The sequence below is a fragment of the Sorex araneus genome, chromosome 8 (assembly GCF_027595985.1).
Source record: "Sorex araneus isolate mSorAra2 chromosome 8, mSorAra2.pri, whole genome shotgun sequence".
In the NCBI taxonomy this organism is placed as follows: domain Eukaryota; kingdom Metazoa; phylum Chordata; class Mammalia; order Eulipotyphla; family Soricidae; genus Sorex; species Sorex araneus.
Genome location: NC_073309.1, coordinates 12,940,226 through 12,958,019, shown reverse-complemented (window position 1 = coordinate 12,958,019; position 17,794 = coordinate 12,940,226). Strand labels below are relative to the sequence as shown.

Sequence of the window (17,794 nt, the reverse complement as noted above, 5' to 3'; positions counted from 1 at the left end):
AGGGACTGACCTGGGGCTCCTGCATGCAGAGCATTGCACTCCAGCCCTCTCAGTCCTGTAGGATAAAATGATTCATTTGATCCTGTGCTGTCCGTCACGTTATTCTGGGAAGCAAGGGGAGGGAGGCTGGTTCCTTGGCCCCAGGACATGTACCAGACACGTACCAATCACAGTAAATATCTCTTTATGACACTTTATTGATGCCAAGGGGTGGGGAAGGAGACCTGGAAGTGCATGTGGGAGCAGAGGAGTCCGATGGGGGACAGGGCAGGTGTTGGGGCCTGGCCACTATTGGGCAGGGTACACAGAGTTGCCACTGAAAGCACAAGGGATGAGAAGCTGCCGGTATTCCAGGGGCAGGTGCCGCTCCACAAACACATGCAGGGAGACTTGGTCGGTGACCAGGCGCTGCCTGCAGACAGACGGACAGAGTCAGTGCCGGCACTTCCCGCCCTCCCCTCCCTGCACCTCACTCACCGGCGCATCAGCAGCTCCAGGTCCTCTGGCCTCACAGTCCTCCGGCCAGCATGGGCAGCGTAGACTTCCAGGTCGTCACAAAGATGCTGGAAGTACTTGTCCAGGCTGCCAAGATCAGGCACATCCGACTGAGCTGCCGTCACAGCCGTGTGGCTCCTCTCCCCCCCCCAGAGGCCGGACTCACCACTTCTCCACCGTCTCCAGAGCCGCCTTCTCCATGGACATCTTGGCATGGAAGCCGAAGAACTTCACATAGTGGCTCAGCCCAATCTTATAGGGATCTTGGTGGGTCCTGGGGCGAGCGGTTCTGGGCCTGGGGCCACGGATTTGGGCTGTGGAAGGAAGACTAGCGGGCTCTGAAGGGATGCTGTGGGAGACAGGGACAGTGAGCTCATCTTCCTCTCGGAGAGCCCCGGACTCTGCGGAAGCACTTGCCCTTGGGGAGTGGACCCCTCCCCCCCCCCACCCGCCCAGCTCAGGGGGCTCTGCTGGGAAATCCTCTATCTGCAGACCTGAAGAAAGAGGACAACCCAGCCTCAGTGCCTGTCCCTCCCCGCCAGAGGCCCGTGAGGAGGGTCTTACACTGCAGTGGTAGACGGTAGGCCTGGCTCAAGAGACAGCTGAGGTTGCCTGGGGTGAAGAAGCGCCGGGGCACCGGCAGCCGACTCTGGACGTGCTGCAGAGCAAGGGAAGGTGGTCCAGGCCCAGCAGCTCCGCAGCCTCCCTGCTGCCTAGCAACCACCCGGTGTTGTGTCGTTTCTGCCTCCTCCCGGATCGCTGCGCCGTGTTCTCTTACCTGCCCTACCAGAGGTGTCCTCATCTGCAGAAGACTCATCTGGGCCCATGGACTCCAGAGCCCCACAGGACCCATCTTTTTCTGTCATTTCCATGTCCCCTTCTAGCTCTCCTGCCCTACCAGATCCCTGGGCCATGGCCGTCTCTTTCTCTTTGCTCGAGGTCAAGCGTTCTTCTCGCCTCTCCGTGGCTTCCTTGAGAACTCCAAGCTGTAGAGGCTCGGCTCCACCCTGTCTCGAGACACTACTGCTGATGTTCATCGAGATGCTACTGCTGATGTTCAGGAGGCCACTAGCGAGAGAGCACTCTGCCTCCTCTGCCTCTGCCGCCGGATGCTGGGCTGGGTTCTCCGGACCTGAATTCGGGAGAAAGTCTCAGCCAAGGCCGAAGCTAAGAGGACTGGAGAGATAGCACAGTGGGCAGGGCACTTGCCTTGCATGCAGCCAGCCTAGATTCAATTCCGGAACTACATATGATTCCCCAGTCCCGCCTGGAGTGATACACAGAGCACCACCGGGTTTGGCCAAAAACAAAATAAAACTAAACAAGATTGTAACTGAGATAGGTAAAGAGAACAACAGGGCCAGAGTGATAGTACAGCAGGTAGGGCATTTGTTTTGCATGCCGCTGACCTGAGTTCGATCCCTGTATCCCAGATGGTCCCCAAGCTGGCCAGGAGTGATCCCGGGGTGCAGAGCCAGGAGTAAGCCCTGAGCACCACCAGGTGTGGCCCCCAAACAAAAAACAAAACGAAGATAGAACAATAAAGCCCAGGGGGCCGGAGCGATAGCACAGCGGGTAGGGCGTTTGCCTTGCACGTGCGGCCGACCCGGGTTCGATCCCCGGCATCCCATATGGTCCCCCAAGCACCGCCAGGAGTAATTCCTGAGTGCAAAGCCAGGAGTAACCCCAGAGCATCGCTGGGTGTGACCCAAAAAGCAAAAATAAATAAATAAATAAAAGAAGATGGATTTATAAAAAAAAAAAAAAAAAAAAAAAAAAAAAGAACAATAAAGCCCAGTCTAGCCTATCGAGGACAAAAAGCCAGATATACCATGTGGTGTGTCACAGCCCAACAGACTCTGCTTCTGGACAGAGAAAGAACCGACAGCCAGGGCTCCTGAGGACCCACATATGGCCCGAAGAGGGAAAACCACCAGTGCCCACGCTCAGCCAAGTCAGGTGTGGCTCCAGAGCTCTGGCGCCATACTCACTCTTGTTCTGCAGCCCAGGACCGTCAGGCCGCTCGGCATCTCCAGCCGCAGCGTGAGAAGTGCAGGGCAGGGCGCTGTGCCTGGGGGAGCTGCCGACCACGGGCTGGGAAAACGGCTGGGTGTCCTCCAACACTATGTCATTTGGCAGGGGAGCACCAAGGGTCCTCACGTTATCACCTAGAGATCAAGGGCCCATCGCGTTCAGTCGATTCCAGACCACCCGCCGCTACCCAGTCGCCAGGCCCTTGGGCAGCGACTCCAACACTCCGCTCCAAGCGCTCTGCAGAGACTGGCACACTCCGAGCCTTGGCTGCCTTCCACTGCTCTTGGCTTACCTTCCTGCCGCTTGACCTGGCATTCCCAGACCTCAGACTGCCACCCGCACCCCCTCAACCAGTCCCCCATTCACCCCTTCTCACTCCTTTCATTTACTCCAGGGAAAGCTGGACTCCCAGATCAGCTCCGACTGGCCAGCTGACCCCGAAACCTAGCCCCTTGCAAACTCCCGACGAGCTCCGAGCACAACACACCCCTTTCCCACCTGTGCGCCCTGGAGCCCCTCAAGGAGACGGGGTGGTAAAGACACTAGGCTGACACTGGGCCTTAGCATGCCAAGCATTCCTTGTGAAAAGGAAACACCTGCTCATTGGCCAGGCTCACTCACTGTCCTTGATGCATGGGGCAGGAACCCTTGATCTAGCAGAAGTTTCTAGCATACTGTCATGGTGGGGAGAGCTTTCTTCACGAGGAACAAAAAGACATCTCAATCTCACCTGGAGAAGCCGAGGCCAGGGTAGCATCACGAAGATCCTGTAAAAACGCACCCACATCTACAGCTCGGCGGGTGAGGGGTCTGCGGGCCAAGCCAGGCCTCTGCACCGACTGTGGCTGCAGGGGCGTAGCAAACGTCAGGCTGAGGGAGCTGGTGGGAGGCAGAAGGCACAGAGGAAAGTCAGGGGCCCTCGTGATGCTCAGGGTTTACTCCTGACTCTACACTCAGTAATTATTCCTGGAAGTGTTCAGGACCATATGGGGTGCTGGGGATCGAACTTGGGTTGGCTTGGTTCAAGGCAAGAAGGGACCCACCATGCCCCCTACACACACACACACACACACACACACACACACACACACACACACACACACACTGTACTATCACTCATGCCCTCAACTCATCTCTTCCAGCAGAAGCCACTGAGGTGGTGGCCCCCAAATAAAAAAGATACAATTTTTTTAAAAAATGGGGGGAAACCATAGTATTGGCGGGTAGGGCTAACCCAGGTTCAATTCCTGTCATCACATATGGTTCCCTGAGCACCACCAGGAGTGATTCCTGGGAGTACCCCCTGGGCATCTCCAGGTGTGGCCCCTAAACCAAACCAAACCCATCACTAGCAGGGCTGTAGAGACAGTACAGCAGGAAGGCATTTGCTTCACAAGCCAACGTGGGCTGAATCCTGGTAGCCCATGATCATAATGCCCACTAGGAATGACCACTGAGCTCAGCAAGGTTTGGTCCAAACTGCCCCCCACCCAACTTAAAATTCCCAAACTAAAACCCCACACAGCAGCAGTAGCAGCGGCAGCAGCAGCATAGTGGGATGCTACCCCAGTCAGCACCTCGCCCCCAAACCTCTCCTCCACGGAAGTACCAGTACCTGGTGACGGCAGATGCATCAGCATTCCCATGAGACTCTGCAAGAGAATGCCCACAAAGAAACCAGGGTAAGTCAGGGCCCCGAGGACCTTCTCTGAGGGCACCTCAGCCTCTTAGGATCAGGAGAGAGGGTGCCAAGGTGGTGTCCCAAACCTCACCTTGGGAGGGACGCAGCAGCCCGTGGTTGAGGCCCTGCTCGAACTCTGACAGTCTCAGTCTCTGCCGCCTCCTGCTGGACGCCAGCATACCGGGAGCCACGGTGGGGGAAGGCCCCAGCTCGGGAAGCTCTGGCTCTGGGCTGCCGGGACAGAACCACCGGTCTGGCTGGTTGGGCTGCAGTGCCAGTGGTCGAGCCCAGGGTCTCACACATGCAAAGATCCCGGAACCCCAGTTCTGACTGTCCCAGGAGGCTCCCTGGCCGGAGAGGGTTAGCATCCCGTCCAGGAGGGGAGGTCGCTGTGTACCTGCCCGGGCTGCTTTCCCATCTGGATGACTGCGCCGCCTGCAGTGCTGGGCCTGGCTTCACCACCGGCGGTGGCTTTATGGCAGAAGATTCTGGGGCTGCAGAAATGGAAAGGAGACAGTGGAGCTGGCACGGCAGGTCGCCCTGAATGAGGGACATCACGGGACGGTAACAAACGTGGACCAGCAGGCCCGGCTCACTCACCAGTCAGTAGGATGTTTGTCAGCAGAGTCCGAGGTGTCTGTTCATCCAGGTACCCACTGCCTTGAACATGACGCACTTTGCCGGAAGACTTTGGGGCAAAAGCACCAAGCCATTAGTCTGTTTCTTTTCTTTTTTTTTGCTTTTTGTGTTATACCCGACAACGCACAGGAGTTACTCCTGGCTCTGTGCTCAGGAATCACTCCTGGCGGTGCTCGGGGGATGCTGGGGATGATCGAACCCAGGTCAGCCGAGTGCAAGGCAAACACCTACCCACTGTGCTATTGCTCCAGCCCCAGTTAGTCTGTTTCTTTACGTCAAGAGTCTCTCAAGGTCCAGGGCTGGATTCGGGCCTGAAAGGGAGGCACCCTGCAGTGACCAGGGTGCAGTCACTTACCCTGATTCTTTGGGAGCTGCGCCTGGTGGTTGTCTTTGTTTGGCTGGGCTGATCCCTGGAGGGAGCTGTTTCGAGCAGGGCTTTCTGTGCTCTGTGGGAAGACAGAGAATAACGAGAGAGGGGGGAACTAGAGGATGTACCCGGGCAGAGATGTGCCTTCAAAGATCTTGGTCTGAAGCCCTTTTCTCTGGGGATTAAGGACCCAGAAGATACATGTCCCCACCAAGGTCCTATTCCAGCTTGATGCTGTGGATGAAAGGAAAGAATCTGAGAAGAGAGGGACTGCGATGAGCCCACCAGAAGGGCTGAGGGAGGCTTCGTCAAGGTGACTGCTGAGAGATTAGTGACACACTTAAGGGAAGCAGAAGGAAGAGTTCACATCATCCGTTCCAGATGGTAAAGTGACAACATGGGGTTGGAGGAAGTACGGGGGATCTAGTTTCTGTCTTGCGCAGAGACAATATGGGTTTGATCCCAGCACTGAACATGGACCCTGGAGCACAACCAGGAGTAATCCCTGAGCACAGAGTCAGGAGTGGCCCCTTAGTCCCAGTGTTTGATCCAAAATACATGCACTAAATATTTAAAAAGAAGCCCAAGTGAAATCCCTTGCACTGCATGGTCCCCCTGCAAGCGCTGCCAGGATCAACCCCTGTACTCTACACACTGAGCAGCATACAGGCCCTGAGCACTCCCCCTCTCAGAAAATTCCAAATAAAAATAAGTAAGAATCCAACTGTCACTATCACTGTCATCTTGTTGCTCATCGATTTGCTCTAGCGGGCACCAGTAACGTCTCCATCATGAGACTTGTTGTTACTGTTTTTGGCATATTGAATATGCCATGGGTAGCTTGCCAGGCTCTGCCATGTGGGCGCAATACTCTCGGTAGCTTGCCAGGCCCTCTGATTGGGGCGGAGGAATCAACCTGGGTCAGCTGCATGCTAGGCGAATGCCCTACCCGCTGCACTATTGCTCCAGCCCATTAATTATCAAAGATAAATTTTTAAAAACTAATTGGGGGGCCGGAGCGATAGCAGAGCGGGTAGGGCGTTTGCCTTGCACTCGGCCGACCCGGGTTCGATCCCCGGCATCCAACATGGTCCCCCAAGCACCGCCAGGAGTAATTCCTGAGTGCAAAGCCAGGAGTAACCCCTGAGCAACGCTGGGTGTGACCCAGGGATCACTGCTGGCAGGGCTGGGGCAGGGCGGGGTGGTGGGCCCTAGCGGGTGCAGAGGCTCAAACCCAGACCGCCACGTGCAAGTACAAGCGCCCTACCCACTGTACTATCATCCCAGCCCAATTTAATTAGTTCTTATTATTGTGGTGGCCGCACCCTGTGGTGCTGACAGATGTGGGTGGGGCACTAGGTTTCCGGGGACAGAACCCAGGACTGGCACATGTACTCTACCAGCTGAGCCACATCTCCAGCTCTGACATTTATTTCTGAATATTTGTCAAGTCTGACCAGCCCCTTCCGCGTGGGTCCCCCCCCAGCCCTCGTCTCTTGAGTCTACTCCCAATCCGATTCCTGATATTATCAGGGTACAACTCCCACTTCATGACTGTACGTCTGAAACCTCTAAGGAAGTTAAGGTATATGCCTTGCATCAGGCAGCCCCGGGTTCTATCCCTGGGACCTGAGCACTGCCGGGTGGCTCAGGTAATTGTCAGCACTGCGTCTTCGGGCCCTTGAATGGAGCTTCCAGTCTGGCTGGTGAAGAATTGCCAGGAGGGGCCCCAGCCCTCCTAGGCACAGCCTGGAACACCACTCCCCCGAATCCGGACAAAACATAACAAATGCCAGTAAAGAAAATGCATCGGCCGAGTCTGGCATTTGCCAACTTCCATATCCTCTGCACCAGGGGCTCAGCCCAGTCCCGCTGCCAACTGGTTCCCTAACAAAGCAGTTCCCACAATTCCCGGGCTGGCTCTCTGCTCTTCCCAGGGTCTTCTATAAAGAGCTGCAGAACCGCTAGGACCGAGCCTGGAGGGAAAGGTGGGGTCACCTGGCCGGCAGCTGAAGGCAGGGCGGTTCAGCTGGGGGTTCATACCGGGCTGGTGCGGGGCAAAGTGGCCCAAAACTATGCGTCAGAGCGAGAATGCACCGGGCAGGGCCTTTGCCTGGCTGCAGGGGTGCCAGGAGGCCGGGCTCCGTCCTCGGCTCCGCCCCCAGCACGCCCGGAGCACCGACGGGGTGTGGCCCCCCAAACCAAACCAAAAGAAACGCCGTCCGAGGGCCACATTCTGGCGCTTTCCTTCTCCCCAAAAGCCCGGGTCAGCGCCGGCTCTCCCCGAGCCCGCCTGCCCCACCCCGTCCCCGCACTGCCCGAGCACTGTACCGGGTCCGAGCACTCCGGCGCAGCCGCGGGGTGCGTGGGTCCGCGGTGTCCAGCACGTGCCGCAATAGCGTCCGCACCGTCGGCTCGCTGTCGGAGAGCCTGCTGTCAGCCATGGCCGCAGCCGTCCGCCGACTCGGCGGCCACCGCCTTCCCGCCGCGGCGTTTAAGCCAGCTCTCGCGAGGCTACCGCGCGGCCCCACGGGAGTTGTAGTCCCGTTCTACTGCCCCACCCAGCCGCGCGCGGGCGGTGCTGACGCTTGCGGGGTTTTGCCAGCCGCTGAACCGAGGCGGCGGCGAGGTGAGTCTGGGCGGAGGGATGCCGCCAGGAGAGGTTTCCTCATCTGTAAGCTGAGAATGCGAAGTAGCTAATAAAAGGCCGGCTAAGATCCAGCGACGGGAAGCTTAACTGAAAGCCTCGCAGTCAGCCGGGCTGTTAATAAATATCAGTGGTTACATAATTTCTTCGTCTTTTTCCTTTTTTGGCGATGTAGTTATTGAACCCAGAGCTCCCTACGTACAAAACGGTGCTCTGTCACTGAAGGTGCGCTGGCCCCCAGTTTTATTTAATTTATTTGGGGGAGGAAGAGAAGGAGCTTCGAAACCCCACTCAGATGTGCTGGGGGTCACGCCGCCCGTGGTGCACAGAGGTGTAGAGATCTAATTGAGCAGTCAGTCATGTGCAAGAATGCGCTGTCTGGGGCTGGAGCGATAGGGCGTTTGCCTTGCACGCAGCCGACCCGGGTTCGATTCCCAGCATCCCATATGGTTCCCTGAGCACCGCCAGGAGTAATTCCTGAGTGCAGAGCCAGGAGAAACCCTGTGCATTGCCGGGTGTGACCCAAAAAGCAAACAAAATAAAACAAAACCAAAGAATGCACTGTCAGTCAGAGAGTACAGTCGGTAGGGTGCCTGCTTTTCATGTAGCCAACCTGGGTTCCATCCGCAGTATCACATATGTTTCCCCGAGCCCGGCCAGAAGTGACCCCTGAGTACAGAGTCAAAAATAAACCCTGAGCACCACCGAGTGTGACTCAAGCAACACAAAACAAAAAGAATGCACCTTGGGGTTGAAAGCAATGGTACAAAAAAAGAATGTGCCTTAACCTCTCCAACATCAATAGATATTAGGATATTAGGAGGAATCTTTAGTGTGTGTGTGTGTGTGTGTGTGTGTGTGTGTGTGTTTTCTGGGGAGGGGGATGTTCAGTGATTATTTCTGACTCTGCACTCAGAAACTACTCCTGGCAGTGCTCAGAGAGCCATATGGAATGTCCAAGATCGAACCTGGTTCAGCTGTGAGCAAGGCAAGCGCCCTACTCTTTCTACTATCTCTCCAGCTCCTACCCTGACCATGAATCATTTCAATCTGCCTCTCTCAAGGTGAGCAGAGGCACTGGCATTAAGGAAGAATCAATCAATTGGTTGTATGAGGCCTTGGGTTCATCGATGGCACTGCTAGGTGTGGCTCTAGTGGCCTGAGTACCGCCCAGTACCAAGTCCTGAACCCAAGCCCATTCCACAGGCAGAGTGTCACAGGGAGTAACCCTGCTGGTGGAGCCCCTATAAATAAGTAGCCAGGGATGTGGCTCAATCATAAAACACATACCTTTGAGATTTTAGGTTTAATCTCTGGTACCACAAAACAAAATTATATATATATAATATATATAACATATATATATAATATATATATATTGCTTCACACCCGGCAATGCACAGGGGTTACTCCTGGATCTGCACTCAGGAATTACTCCTGGCGGTGCTCAGGGGACCATATGGGATGTTGGGAATCGAACCTGGATTGGCCACGTGCAAGGCAAACACCCTACCTGCTGTGCTATTGCTCCAGCCCCCAAACAAAATAATTTTATTTCAAATCCAAGCTGCTTTTGCATTTGCACAGACATCTCTGGAAGATACAATCTTATTATTGTTATATACATATATGTATATATATGCATATATATATAGTTTTGGGGCCACACCTGGTGGTGCTCAGGGCTTACTCCTGGCTCTGCACTCAGGGGTCACTTCTGGGAGGATTCAAGTGATTGTATGTGGTGCTGGGATTGAACTGTGCAAAGGAAGTATCCGACCCAATGTACTATTGCCTCAGCGCCCAGGAGTGATTTCTGAGTGCAGAGCCAGAAGTAACCCCTGAGTACTGCTAAAAGTGGCCCCTCTCACCACGCCCCCAAAATAGAGCAGGGCCAATAGGGCTAATGCATATGCACTGCGTGCTGGAGCCACTGAATCTCATGATGGTCCCTCCTGCTCAGCTGGGAGAAACCACACCCCACTACTGAGTGTGGACCCCCCAAATAAAAAAATAATAGAGGGACAGGAGACATATCACAAGTAAGGCCTTGTCTTGCATGCAACTGACCAGTATTGTTTCTTGAGCATTGTCAGGAGTGATCCCTGAGTACAGGTAGGTGTGGCCCAAAAACAAACAAATAAAAAAGAGAGATGCTCTAATAAATATCAAAATTAGTCAAAAAATTAGACACTCAGAGAGATAGTACAGGGGTTAAGGCACTTGCCTTGCATGTAGCTAACCTGGGTTCGATCCCCAGTATTTCGTATGGTCCCCTGTGCACTGACAGGAATAATTCTTGAGTTCAGAGCCAGGAGTAATATCTGAGCCTGATGTGGCCCCCAAAACAAAGAACAACAACAACAAAAATTAGATAATTCAGGGTCAGAGCAATAGTATATCAGGTAGGGCGTTTGCCTTGCATGTGGAAGGCCCAGGATTTTTGGGGTTTTTTATGGTGCTTTAGGTCACACTCGGTAATGCTCAGGGGTTACTCCTGGCTTTCCACTCAGAAATTACTCTTGGTGGTCCTAAGGGCACTATATATATTATTTATTTATTTATTTATTTATTTTTGCTTTTGGGTCACATCCTGCAATGCACAGGAATTACTTCTGGCTCTGCACTCAGGAATTACTCATGGCAGTGCTCAGGGGACCAGATGGGATGCTGGGAATCAAACCCGGGTTGACCGCATGCAAGGCAAACGCCCAACCCACTGTACTGTTACTCCAGCCTGACCCAGGTTTTATCCCTGGCACCCTTCAAGGTCTCCCAAGCACTGCCAGGAATAATCTCTGAGCATCACTGCTGTGACCCAAAACAAACAACAACAAAAAGACTGGATAAGATGAAGAAAACACAAGTCCCTTCAAAAATAATTTGAACTTACTTGCTTGCATAGTATTAGTCTGTGTTTACATAGATTAATTGAATAAGCTATATACTTGTCTAAAAAATAAAATAAATTAATTTTGAGTGAGGACGGAGAGATTGTAAGGGCCAGATCATATGGGGTGATTCTGGTTTTGAAAGCAGTTTGGATGTCATTGTAAATGCAATAAATGACAGGTGGCGAAATGTAAGCAGTGATATGATGTAATTATTTTGGACATTTGAGGCAACATCTTGCAGTGCTCAGGCCAGTTTTGTTTTGCACTCAGGAATCACTTTAAGAGGGACTCTGGGGTCAAATGGTTTCTTTTTTGCTTCTTTCTTTGTTTTGGAGCTACATTGGGCTCAAGATTTACTCCTGGCTCTGCACTCATGAATCACTTCTAGCAGTGCTCAGAGACTATGCTGGATGCTGGGGATCAAATCCAGGTCTGTTGCATGCATGGCAATGGCCCTACTTCTTGCTGTACTATTATTTCCAGCTCTGCGACCAAAAGGGATGTTGAGGATCAAACCCGGGTAGGCTGTGTGCAATCTTACCCGCTGTAATATCTCTTTGGCTTCAGCTTCAGGTGATTTTATGTACTGGGAGGAAGAGTTTGATCAAGCATAGTATTCTGTGGTCCATGCATAAAGTAATAAGGAATAACATCAGAGGCTGAAGAAAGAGTACAGTGGGTAACCCTATCCTGTGATTGGCTAATTTGATCCCTGGCACAGAGGACCCTTAAAGTGACCCCTGAGCACCAGTTTATATGGCTCAAAAGCAAACAAAACAAAAACAATTTGACCTCTCACCAACTTTTTTAAAATTTTGAGGCCACACCAGATGGGCTCTGTGACTGATCAGGCGTAACTTCTACTGGGGCTCAAGGAACCATGTGGGGAGCCAGGGAATGAACTCAAGTTAGCTGCAAGCGAGGAAAGTTCTCTGAGACCTGTTCTACTATTTTTCTGTCCCTTCGCCAATTTTATTTTCTTTTTGGGTCACACCCAGTGATGCACAGAGGTTACTCCTGGCTCATGTACTCAGGAATTACTCAGGAATTACTCCTGGCGGTGCTCAGGGAACCATATGGGATGCTGGGAATCGAACCCGGGTCGGCCTCCTGCAAGGCAAACACCCTAGCCGCTGTGCTATTGTTCCAGCCCCTCACTTATATTTTTTAAATAAATTATGTCTTGAGGAAGACAAGAATAGAATTCTAACACTAACAGTGATACAGTAAAAATAGACAAGGAATACAATGATTTTTGATGAATTTTATTATTAGTTTTCATAATGTTGGGGATCTCACACATGCAAACTATGGCCTCTGCCACTGAATTACATTCCCAGCACTGTTGAATTTGATCTTTACTGCATACCTTGTTTACAAAATTAAACATAGGGCTGGATGGGGCTGGAGCAATAGCACAGCGGATAGGGCGTTTGCCTTGCACGCGGCCGACCCGGGTTCGATTCCCAGCATCCCATATGGTCCCCTGAGCACCGCCAGGAGTAATTCCTGAGTGCATGAGCCAGGAATAACCCCTGTGCATCGCCGGGTGTGACCCAAAAAGCAAACAAAACAAAACAAAAAAACATAGGGCTGGAGCAATAATGCAGCAGATAAGGCACTTGCCTTGCATGCACCTAACCTGGGTTTGATGATTCCCAGTACCCTATATGGTTCCCTAATTTCCTCCAGAAGTGATCCCTAATTGCAGAGCTAGGACTAAGCCCTAAGCACCCTGGGTATGGCCCAAGCAATACACAAAAGATTTTAAAAATTAAAATATAGCCAAATATATAATTCATGTTGCTATCACTAAATGAATGATTCACGCAAATAAATGCAATTTTTTTGGGCTGTGTGAGTCATACTCAGAGATGCTCAGGGGTTACTCCTGGCAGTGCTGGGGGGACCATATGGGATGCCGGGGATTGAACCCAGTTTGGCTGCATGCAAGGCAAACGCCCTACCCACTGTACTATAGCTCCGGCCCCATGAGTGCAATTTTTTTAAAGCATAAGCTAGATACTAGAGAATCCACTTCTGAAATTAAAGGGGTTCAAGCCACGGACCTGAGCATTATGGGGTGTCACCCAAAAACAAACAAATAAACAATAGAGCCAGAGAAAAGGATTGACTCAGCAAAATAAGACAATTCCCCTGGACAATTGCATAGATTCCTCCCAGCTTTCCACAAGAGGCCTTTCCTGGTTACTTTTGCCCTTTGAAACACTTTGCCTATAGAAGTGGGGAAGTGTTTTGCTAATAAAAATTCTGTCCATCCTTTTGCTTAAAGCTCTTCAAACAGCTCTTAGTAACCTACAGAATAAAATCCAAAATCTTTTTGTTGCTTTTGTGGGGGCTTTGGGGGTTGCTGAAGGGCAATTTCTTCTCTGTTCTCCTGAGTGCCCTGGTGGTCCTTGTGTATCATACATTTCCCAGAATCAAACCTGGGTCTGTCGTGTGCAAGGGGAGCAAGTTAACCCCTGTACAACTCGCCTGCCCTTTTCCCTTTCTCCCCTTTGTTTTTGGGGCTACTGCGGGTTGTTGTCGGTGTGTGTTTGTGTCTGTGTGTCTGTCTACTCCAGGAGCAGTGCTCCAGATTGTTGGTGCTGGGGAGATGATGAGGTATAGGAAATTAAACCAAGACTTTTCTAGCAAAGCATAACTGTAGTCTTTGCTCTGATCCCCACTCCAGTTCCCCATCTTTTTTTTGGGGGGGTTGGGAGGGTTGGAGTGGCCACACCTGGCAGTGCTCAGGATTTATTCCTGGTGGTGCTCAGGGGCCATATATGGATCAAACCATTTCCGGCCCTTGTTTGATTTGTTCTGGGGACAGATCCGACTGTGCTCGGGGTTATTCTGGGTGCTGGGGATGCTTATACTTTGCCCGTGATCCAACCAGTTTAAGTGTGTGAAAGGAAAGCGCTCTTTTGTCTTTTTTGGGTCACACTCGGTGATGGCGAGGTGGTTCTGCATTCAGGAACTAATGGCGGTGCTCAAGGGACCACATGGGATGATGAGGATCGAACCCGCTGTACCAGCGCTCCAGCCCTCCCCGCCCCGTCCCCCCCCCCCCCCCCGCTCTCCGCCTCCTATTTTCTGTCCGGTTCATTCCTTTGGAGCATCTATTTCTATACCGAAACTATCCATCCGCGTTATTCACACCTAGTATTCGGCCCTAGACCCTCGCTCCTCCAGGTAGTCAAGCTCCAGGAGGGAGGGGCTGAGTCAGGCTTCCTGTCGTACGCGCAGAAAACAACCGGCTACCGCAGTTGACCATGTTTAGGTGAATGAGTCAGAGCCGGTCAGAGGCTGGATGGGGGGAGTCCACAATGCAGAGACTGGGGCTCGTGAGGTCCTTCGGGCGTTGATACCAGTACCCTTCACTTCACCCCAGTCCTGCAGAAATGGGTTTGGCGCCACTGGGCATACCTTTCACCATGCAGCACAACCTCACTAGAATCCTAATGCGCTCCGACAACCCACCCTTTCCCTTAGGCGGCGCTACAGGCGGCAGCCGCAGGGTTCGGAACAAGGCATTATGGGACTTGTAGTTTCCGCTCAAAAGCGCTTGCGCACTGAAGAGCCGCGCCCGACCCCCATCAGCATTCTGGGTCCTTGGGAAGGGCGGTCTAGCGACAGCGTTCCAACCGAATCCACTCCTTTCGTCAGCCCGCGAAAAGCAGCGTGAGTGCAAGAATCGGCTCTGCTCAGACTGTCGCGGCGCCCTTTAAAGGGTCCGGAATTAGCACGCCCCTTCCGGAAGTGAGCCACTTCTGGCGCGGTGCATTGTGGGGGGCGTAGTCCTTCTTCTCAGGCGGTCCTTCGCGGCGTCCCCGGGGCCGACTCCGGAGCGCAGGCGAGCGACCGGGAGGGCGGCGCGGCGCGGGCCGGCGGGAAGCGTATTCTGGGCACGGGGCGCCGGGCCAAGCCGGCTGAGCCAGGCGGCAGTAGTGGGAGGCCATCTGAGGCCTCGCGCAGCGCCGCCCGTCGAGGGGCGGGCGGCAGCCGACCGACCGGGCCGTCGAAGAGCCCTAGAGGCCGGTGGGCCGGGCCGGGCCGCGCGGCGCAGCCATGCCAGGCTTTACGTGCTGCGTACCGGGCTGCTACAACAACTCGCATCGGGACAAGGCGCTGCACTTCTACACGTTTCCCAAGGACGCTGAGCTGCGGCGCCTCTGGCTCAAGAACGTGTCCCGTGCTGGCGTCAGTGGGTGCTTCTCCACCTTCCAGCCCACCACAGGCCACCGTCTCTGCAGCGTCCACTTCCAGGGCGGCCGCAAGACCTACACGGTGCGTGTCCCCACCATTTTCCCCCTGCGCGGCGTCAACGAACGCAAAGTAGCACGCAGACCCGCGGGGGCCGCAGCTGCCCGCCGCAGGCAGCAGCAGCAGCAACAACAGCAGCAGCAACAACAGCAGCAGCAGCAACAGCAGCAGCAGCAGCAGCAACAGCAGCAGCAACAGCAGCAGCAGTCGCCGACCGCCTCTGCCGCCCAGGCCGCCCAGCTGCAGCCGAACCTGGTGTCCGCCTCTGCGGCTGTGCTCCTCACCCTTCAAGCCGCTGTCGACAGCAGCCAGGCGCCCGGCTCCGTGGCCCCGGCACCCACCACTCCCTCGGGAGAAGACGTGAAGCCCATCGACCTGACAGTGCAAGTGGAGTTCGCGGCCGCAGAGGGCGCAGCCGCCGCCGCTGCGACGGAGCTGGAAGCTGCCACGGCGGGGCTGGAAGCTGCCGAGTGCCCTCTGGGCCCCCAGCTGGTGGTCGTGGGAGAGGAGGGCTTCCCTGATACTGGCTCCGATCACTCGTACTCCTTGTCGTCTGGCACCACGGAGGAAGAGCTCCTGCGCAAGCTGAACGAGCAGCGGGACATCCTGGCGCTGATGGAAGTGAAGATGAAGGAGATGAAGGGCAGCATCCGCCACCTGCGTCTCACCGAGGCCAAGCTGCGAGAGGAGCTCCGCGAGAAGGATCGGCTGCTGGCCATGGCGGTCATCCGCAAGAAGCACGGAATGTGAATGGCTCCCTCCGCGGCTTGTCAGACTCCCAGACCCCTGCCAGCCTGGAAGGGGCTCGGGCCGCTGCGGTTGAAGTCCCCTGTACTCCTGGGCCGCTGGCTGACAGTACTGAGTCTTAGGGCAGCTGGATTCTTGGCTGGTAACCTGGCACCCTCTCTTGTTTTTCCTGAAGCAGGGGTGGGGGGACCTCAGACACCAGCAATTACGACTTTGTCTACCGGCACCTCATCCCCAGTTTATGTTGCAGATTCTGGTTAAGCAGAGGCTTCAACTCCACTGAACTTGAAACTTGCCCCTAGGGAAGCTGGTTGGCTGTCCAGAGACTATGGGATTTGGGAGGACATCACTTTTAGGTTAGCCAACAGAAAAAACTCCAGGGTGTAGCAGTGAGAGGTCCAAGTAACATCATTTCTTCGCCTTTCCATGCTTTTCCTCCCCAGGTGCAGCCTGTAAGTGTTGGGGGCTGGCAGATTCGTGCCTCCGCCCCCTAGGACCTCTTCCCCAGGAGGATCTACCCGGGGATGTAGGTGACCTGCTGATGGAGATCCAGCTTGCCAGGGACTTAGGTTTATCCTTTTATGTTTGCTACTGGTTACAAATTCTATTTTCTGTACAATTAGACTAAAGTTTTCACTGTGTTTGTTTGGCAAAACAAATTAAACAGAAAGTAAGGTTTTTATTTGGATTTCGCCACTTTATTTTTAGAAGGGCTCAGCTAGGTACCGCTGGAAGCGTGGAGAAGTATGCCTGATGGGCCTGGGCTGTAGGTCCCAGGAAACAGCTGACCCTGGGAGAAGAGATGCTACAATCCTCAGGTTTCTCCATAAAGGGACCCCCAAGCACAGAAGGCCCGCAGAGAATTCAGCTCAATTTAAAAGAGTTTAGAAACTGCACTGAATGGTTTAATCTCCCTGTGTCTTTTCAACAGGGAGAAGCCACCGAGAACTAAACTGAGTTGCCATAGCCCACACTGAGGGCTTTGAATTCCCTCTTGAATTTTCTGCTGGGGTTGAATTTTGCAGATGGTTTTAATCCTTGGTTCTGGTACAGTGTTTGGCAAAGGGGGGTTTGCAGTTCCTTAAATCAGTGAGGTCCACTGCTGTAAGCACCGGACTCGGACATATCCTTTAGACATTGGTACACTGATTCTGAAGGAGCTGCATCCATTGAGGGCTTTTAGGAATAGGTTTTGAAATTTGTTATCTGCCTCTTGGCTGCTTCCATCTTTGGGTTAAGGAGAGCCTAGTGCCTTTTTTTTTCCTTGGGGTAGAGTGGGGAGGGGGTCCAGGGGCCACAGTAGTGTTCAGGGGTTATTCCTGACTGCTTGGAGATCATAGGTGGTGCTGGGAATTTGAAGAAGAATCGGCTGTGTGAGAGGTAAGTAAGCACATTAATTCTCGGGCCAGGCAGGTACTTTAAAAATGAGCCTTGTGACTGTTGGGGCTAGTTTACATGGATGGTTTTTGGATCCATAAAACACGATTCCCCCCTCCCCCCCAAGAAAACACCACTACAATTCCCTTTTTTTGTTACTTACAGAAATAGCTACTAGATTGGAGAATCTTCTAGTGGCTTCCAATGGAATGTCTCAAATGTTCCTTTAGTCTGCCCCGCTCCTGGTCGCTAGGCAGCAACTTAATAAATCTGGAGGAGAAGAGTGGGCATAGGTTGTGCCACACTGGGGGGGGGGGCTGCACCTCTGCCTGCCTAGGAATAATTAGTCCTAGGTGGAAGCACAACAGTCTCCTGGGCTCTCTGGGACTGAAGCCATCTGCCGCTGGTAGTTACGGGTCCACTCTATGTCCCCATTATCCTTCACCAGGCTCCTTTGCTGCATGCTTTCCCAGGCCTTTCCTCCATGCTCTTTAAAACCTTTAGCTCCTGTTTGAGGAAGGAATTTATACTCTTCCTACTAGGGCTACCCTCAGCTTCTCAGCAACATTGTCAGGGAAGTGTTTGTTTTAGTTTCTTTTGTTTGGGGCCAGGAACAGCGGGCCTGGCTGCTCTGGGGTGGCTCC

General features: G+C 53.4%; 2 protein-coding genes across 2 annotated transcripts; one reads left to right on the top strand and one right to left on the bottom strand.

Annotated features, from left to right (window-relative positions):
* Positions 1-278: 278 nt before the first annotated feature.
* CENPT (centromere protein T) lies at positions 279-7,916 on the bottom strand. The gene is made up of 13 exons (XM_055146143.1): positions 7,548-7,916; positions 5,205-5,295; positions 4,811-4,898; positions 4,608-4,704; positions 4,302-4,441; positions 4,145-4,181; positions 3,260-3,408; positions 2,487-2,663; positions 1,274-1,627; positions 1,060-1,153; positions 662-844; positions 478-582; positions 279-412 (listed from the first exon to the last, which is right to left on the bottom strand). Exons 1-13 carry the CDS (start codon positions 7,658-7,660, stop codon positions 289-291), a joined length of 1,752 nt encoding a protein of 583 aa, XP_055002118.1. The 5' UTR covers positions 7,661-7,916; the 3' UTR covers positions 279-288.
* Positions 7,917-14,371: 6,455 nt separating this feature from the next.
* Positions 14,372-16,455, top strand: THAP11 (THAP domain containing 11). Its single transcript, XM_055145285.1, has one exon. The coding sequence runs from the start codon at positions 14,832-14,834 to the stop codon at positions 15,774-15,776; it is 945 nt and encodes a 314-aa protein (XP_055001260.1). The 5' UTR covers positions 14,372-14,831; the 3' UTR covers positions 15,777-16,455.
* The last annotated feature ends 1,339 nt before the right edge of the window (positions 16,456-17,794 follow it).

Bases quoted from the DNA above. Each gene is read 5' to 3' on its own strand.
- CENPT (XM_055146143.1), bottom strand. From the start codon at position 7,660: ATGGCTGACAGCAGGCTCTCCGACAGCGAGCCGACGGTGCGGACGCTA. The intron at 5,296-7,547 runs GTACAGTGCTCG...GTCTTCCCACAG, and splicing joins CGCCGGAGTGCTCGGACCCG to AGCACAGAAAGCCCTGCTCG. The intron at 4,705-4,810 runs GTGAGTGAGCCG...CCATTTCTGCAG, and splicing joins GACAAACATCCTACTGACTG to CCCCAGAATCTTCTGCCATA.
- THAP11 (XM_055145285.1), top strand. From the start codon at position 14,832: ATGCCAGGCTTTACGTGCTGCGTACCGGGCTGCTACAACAACTCGCAT.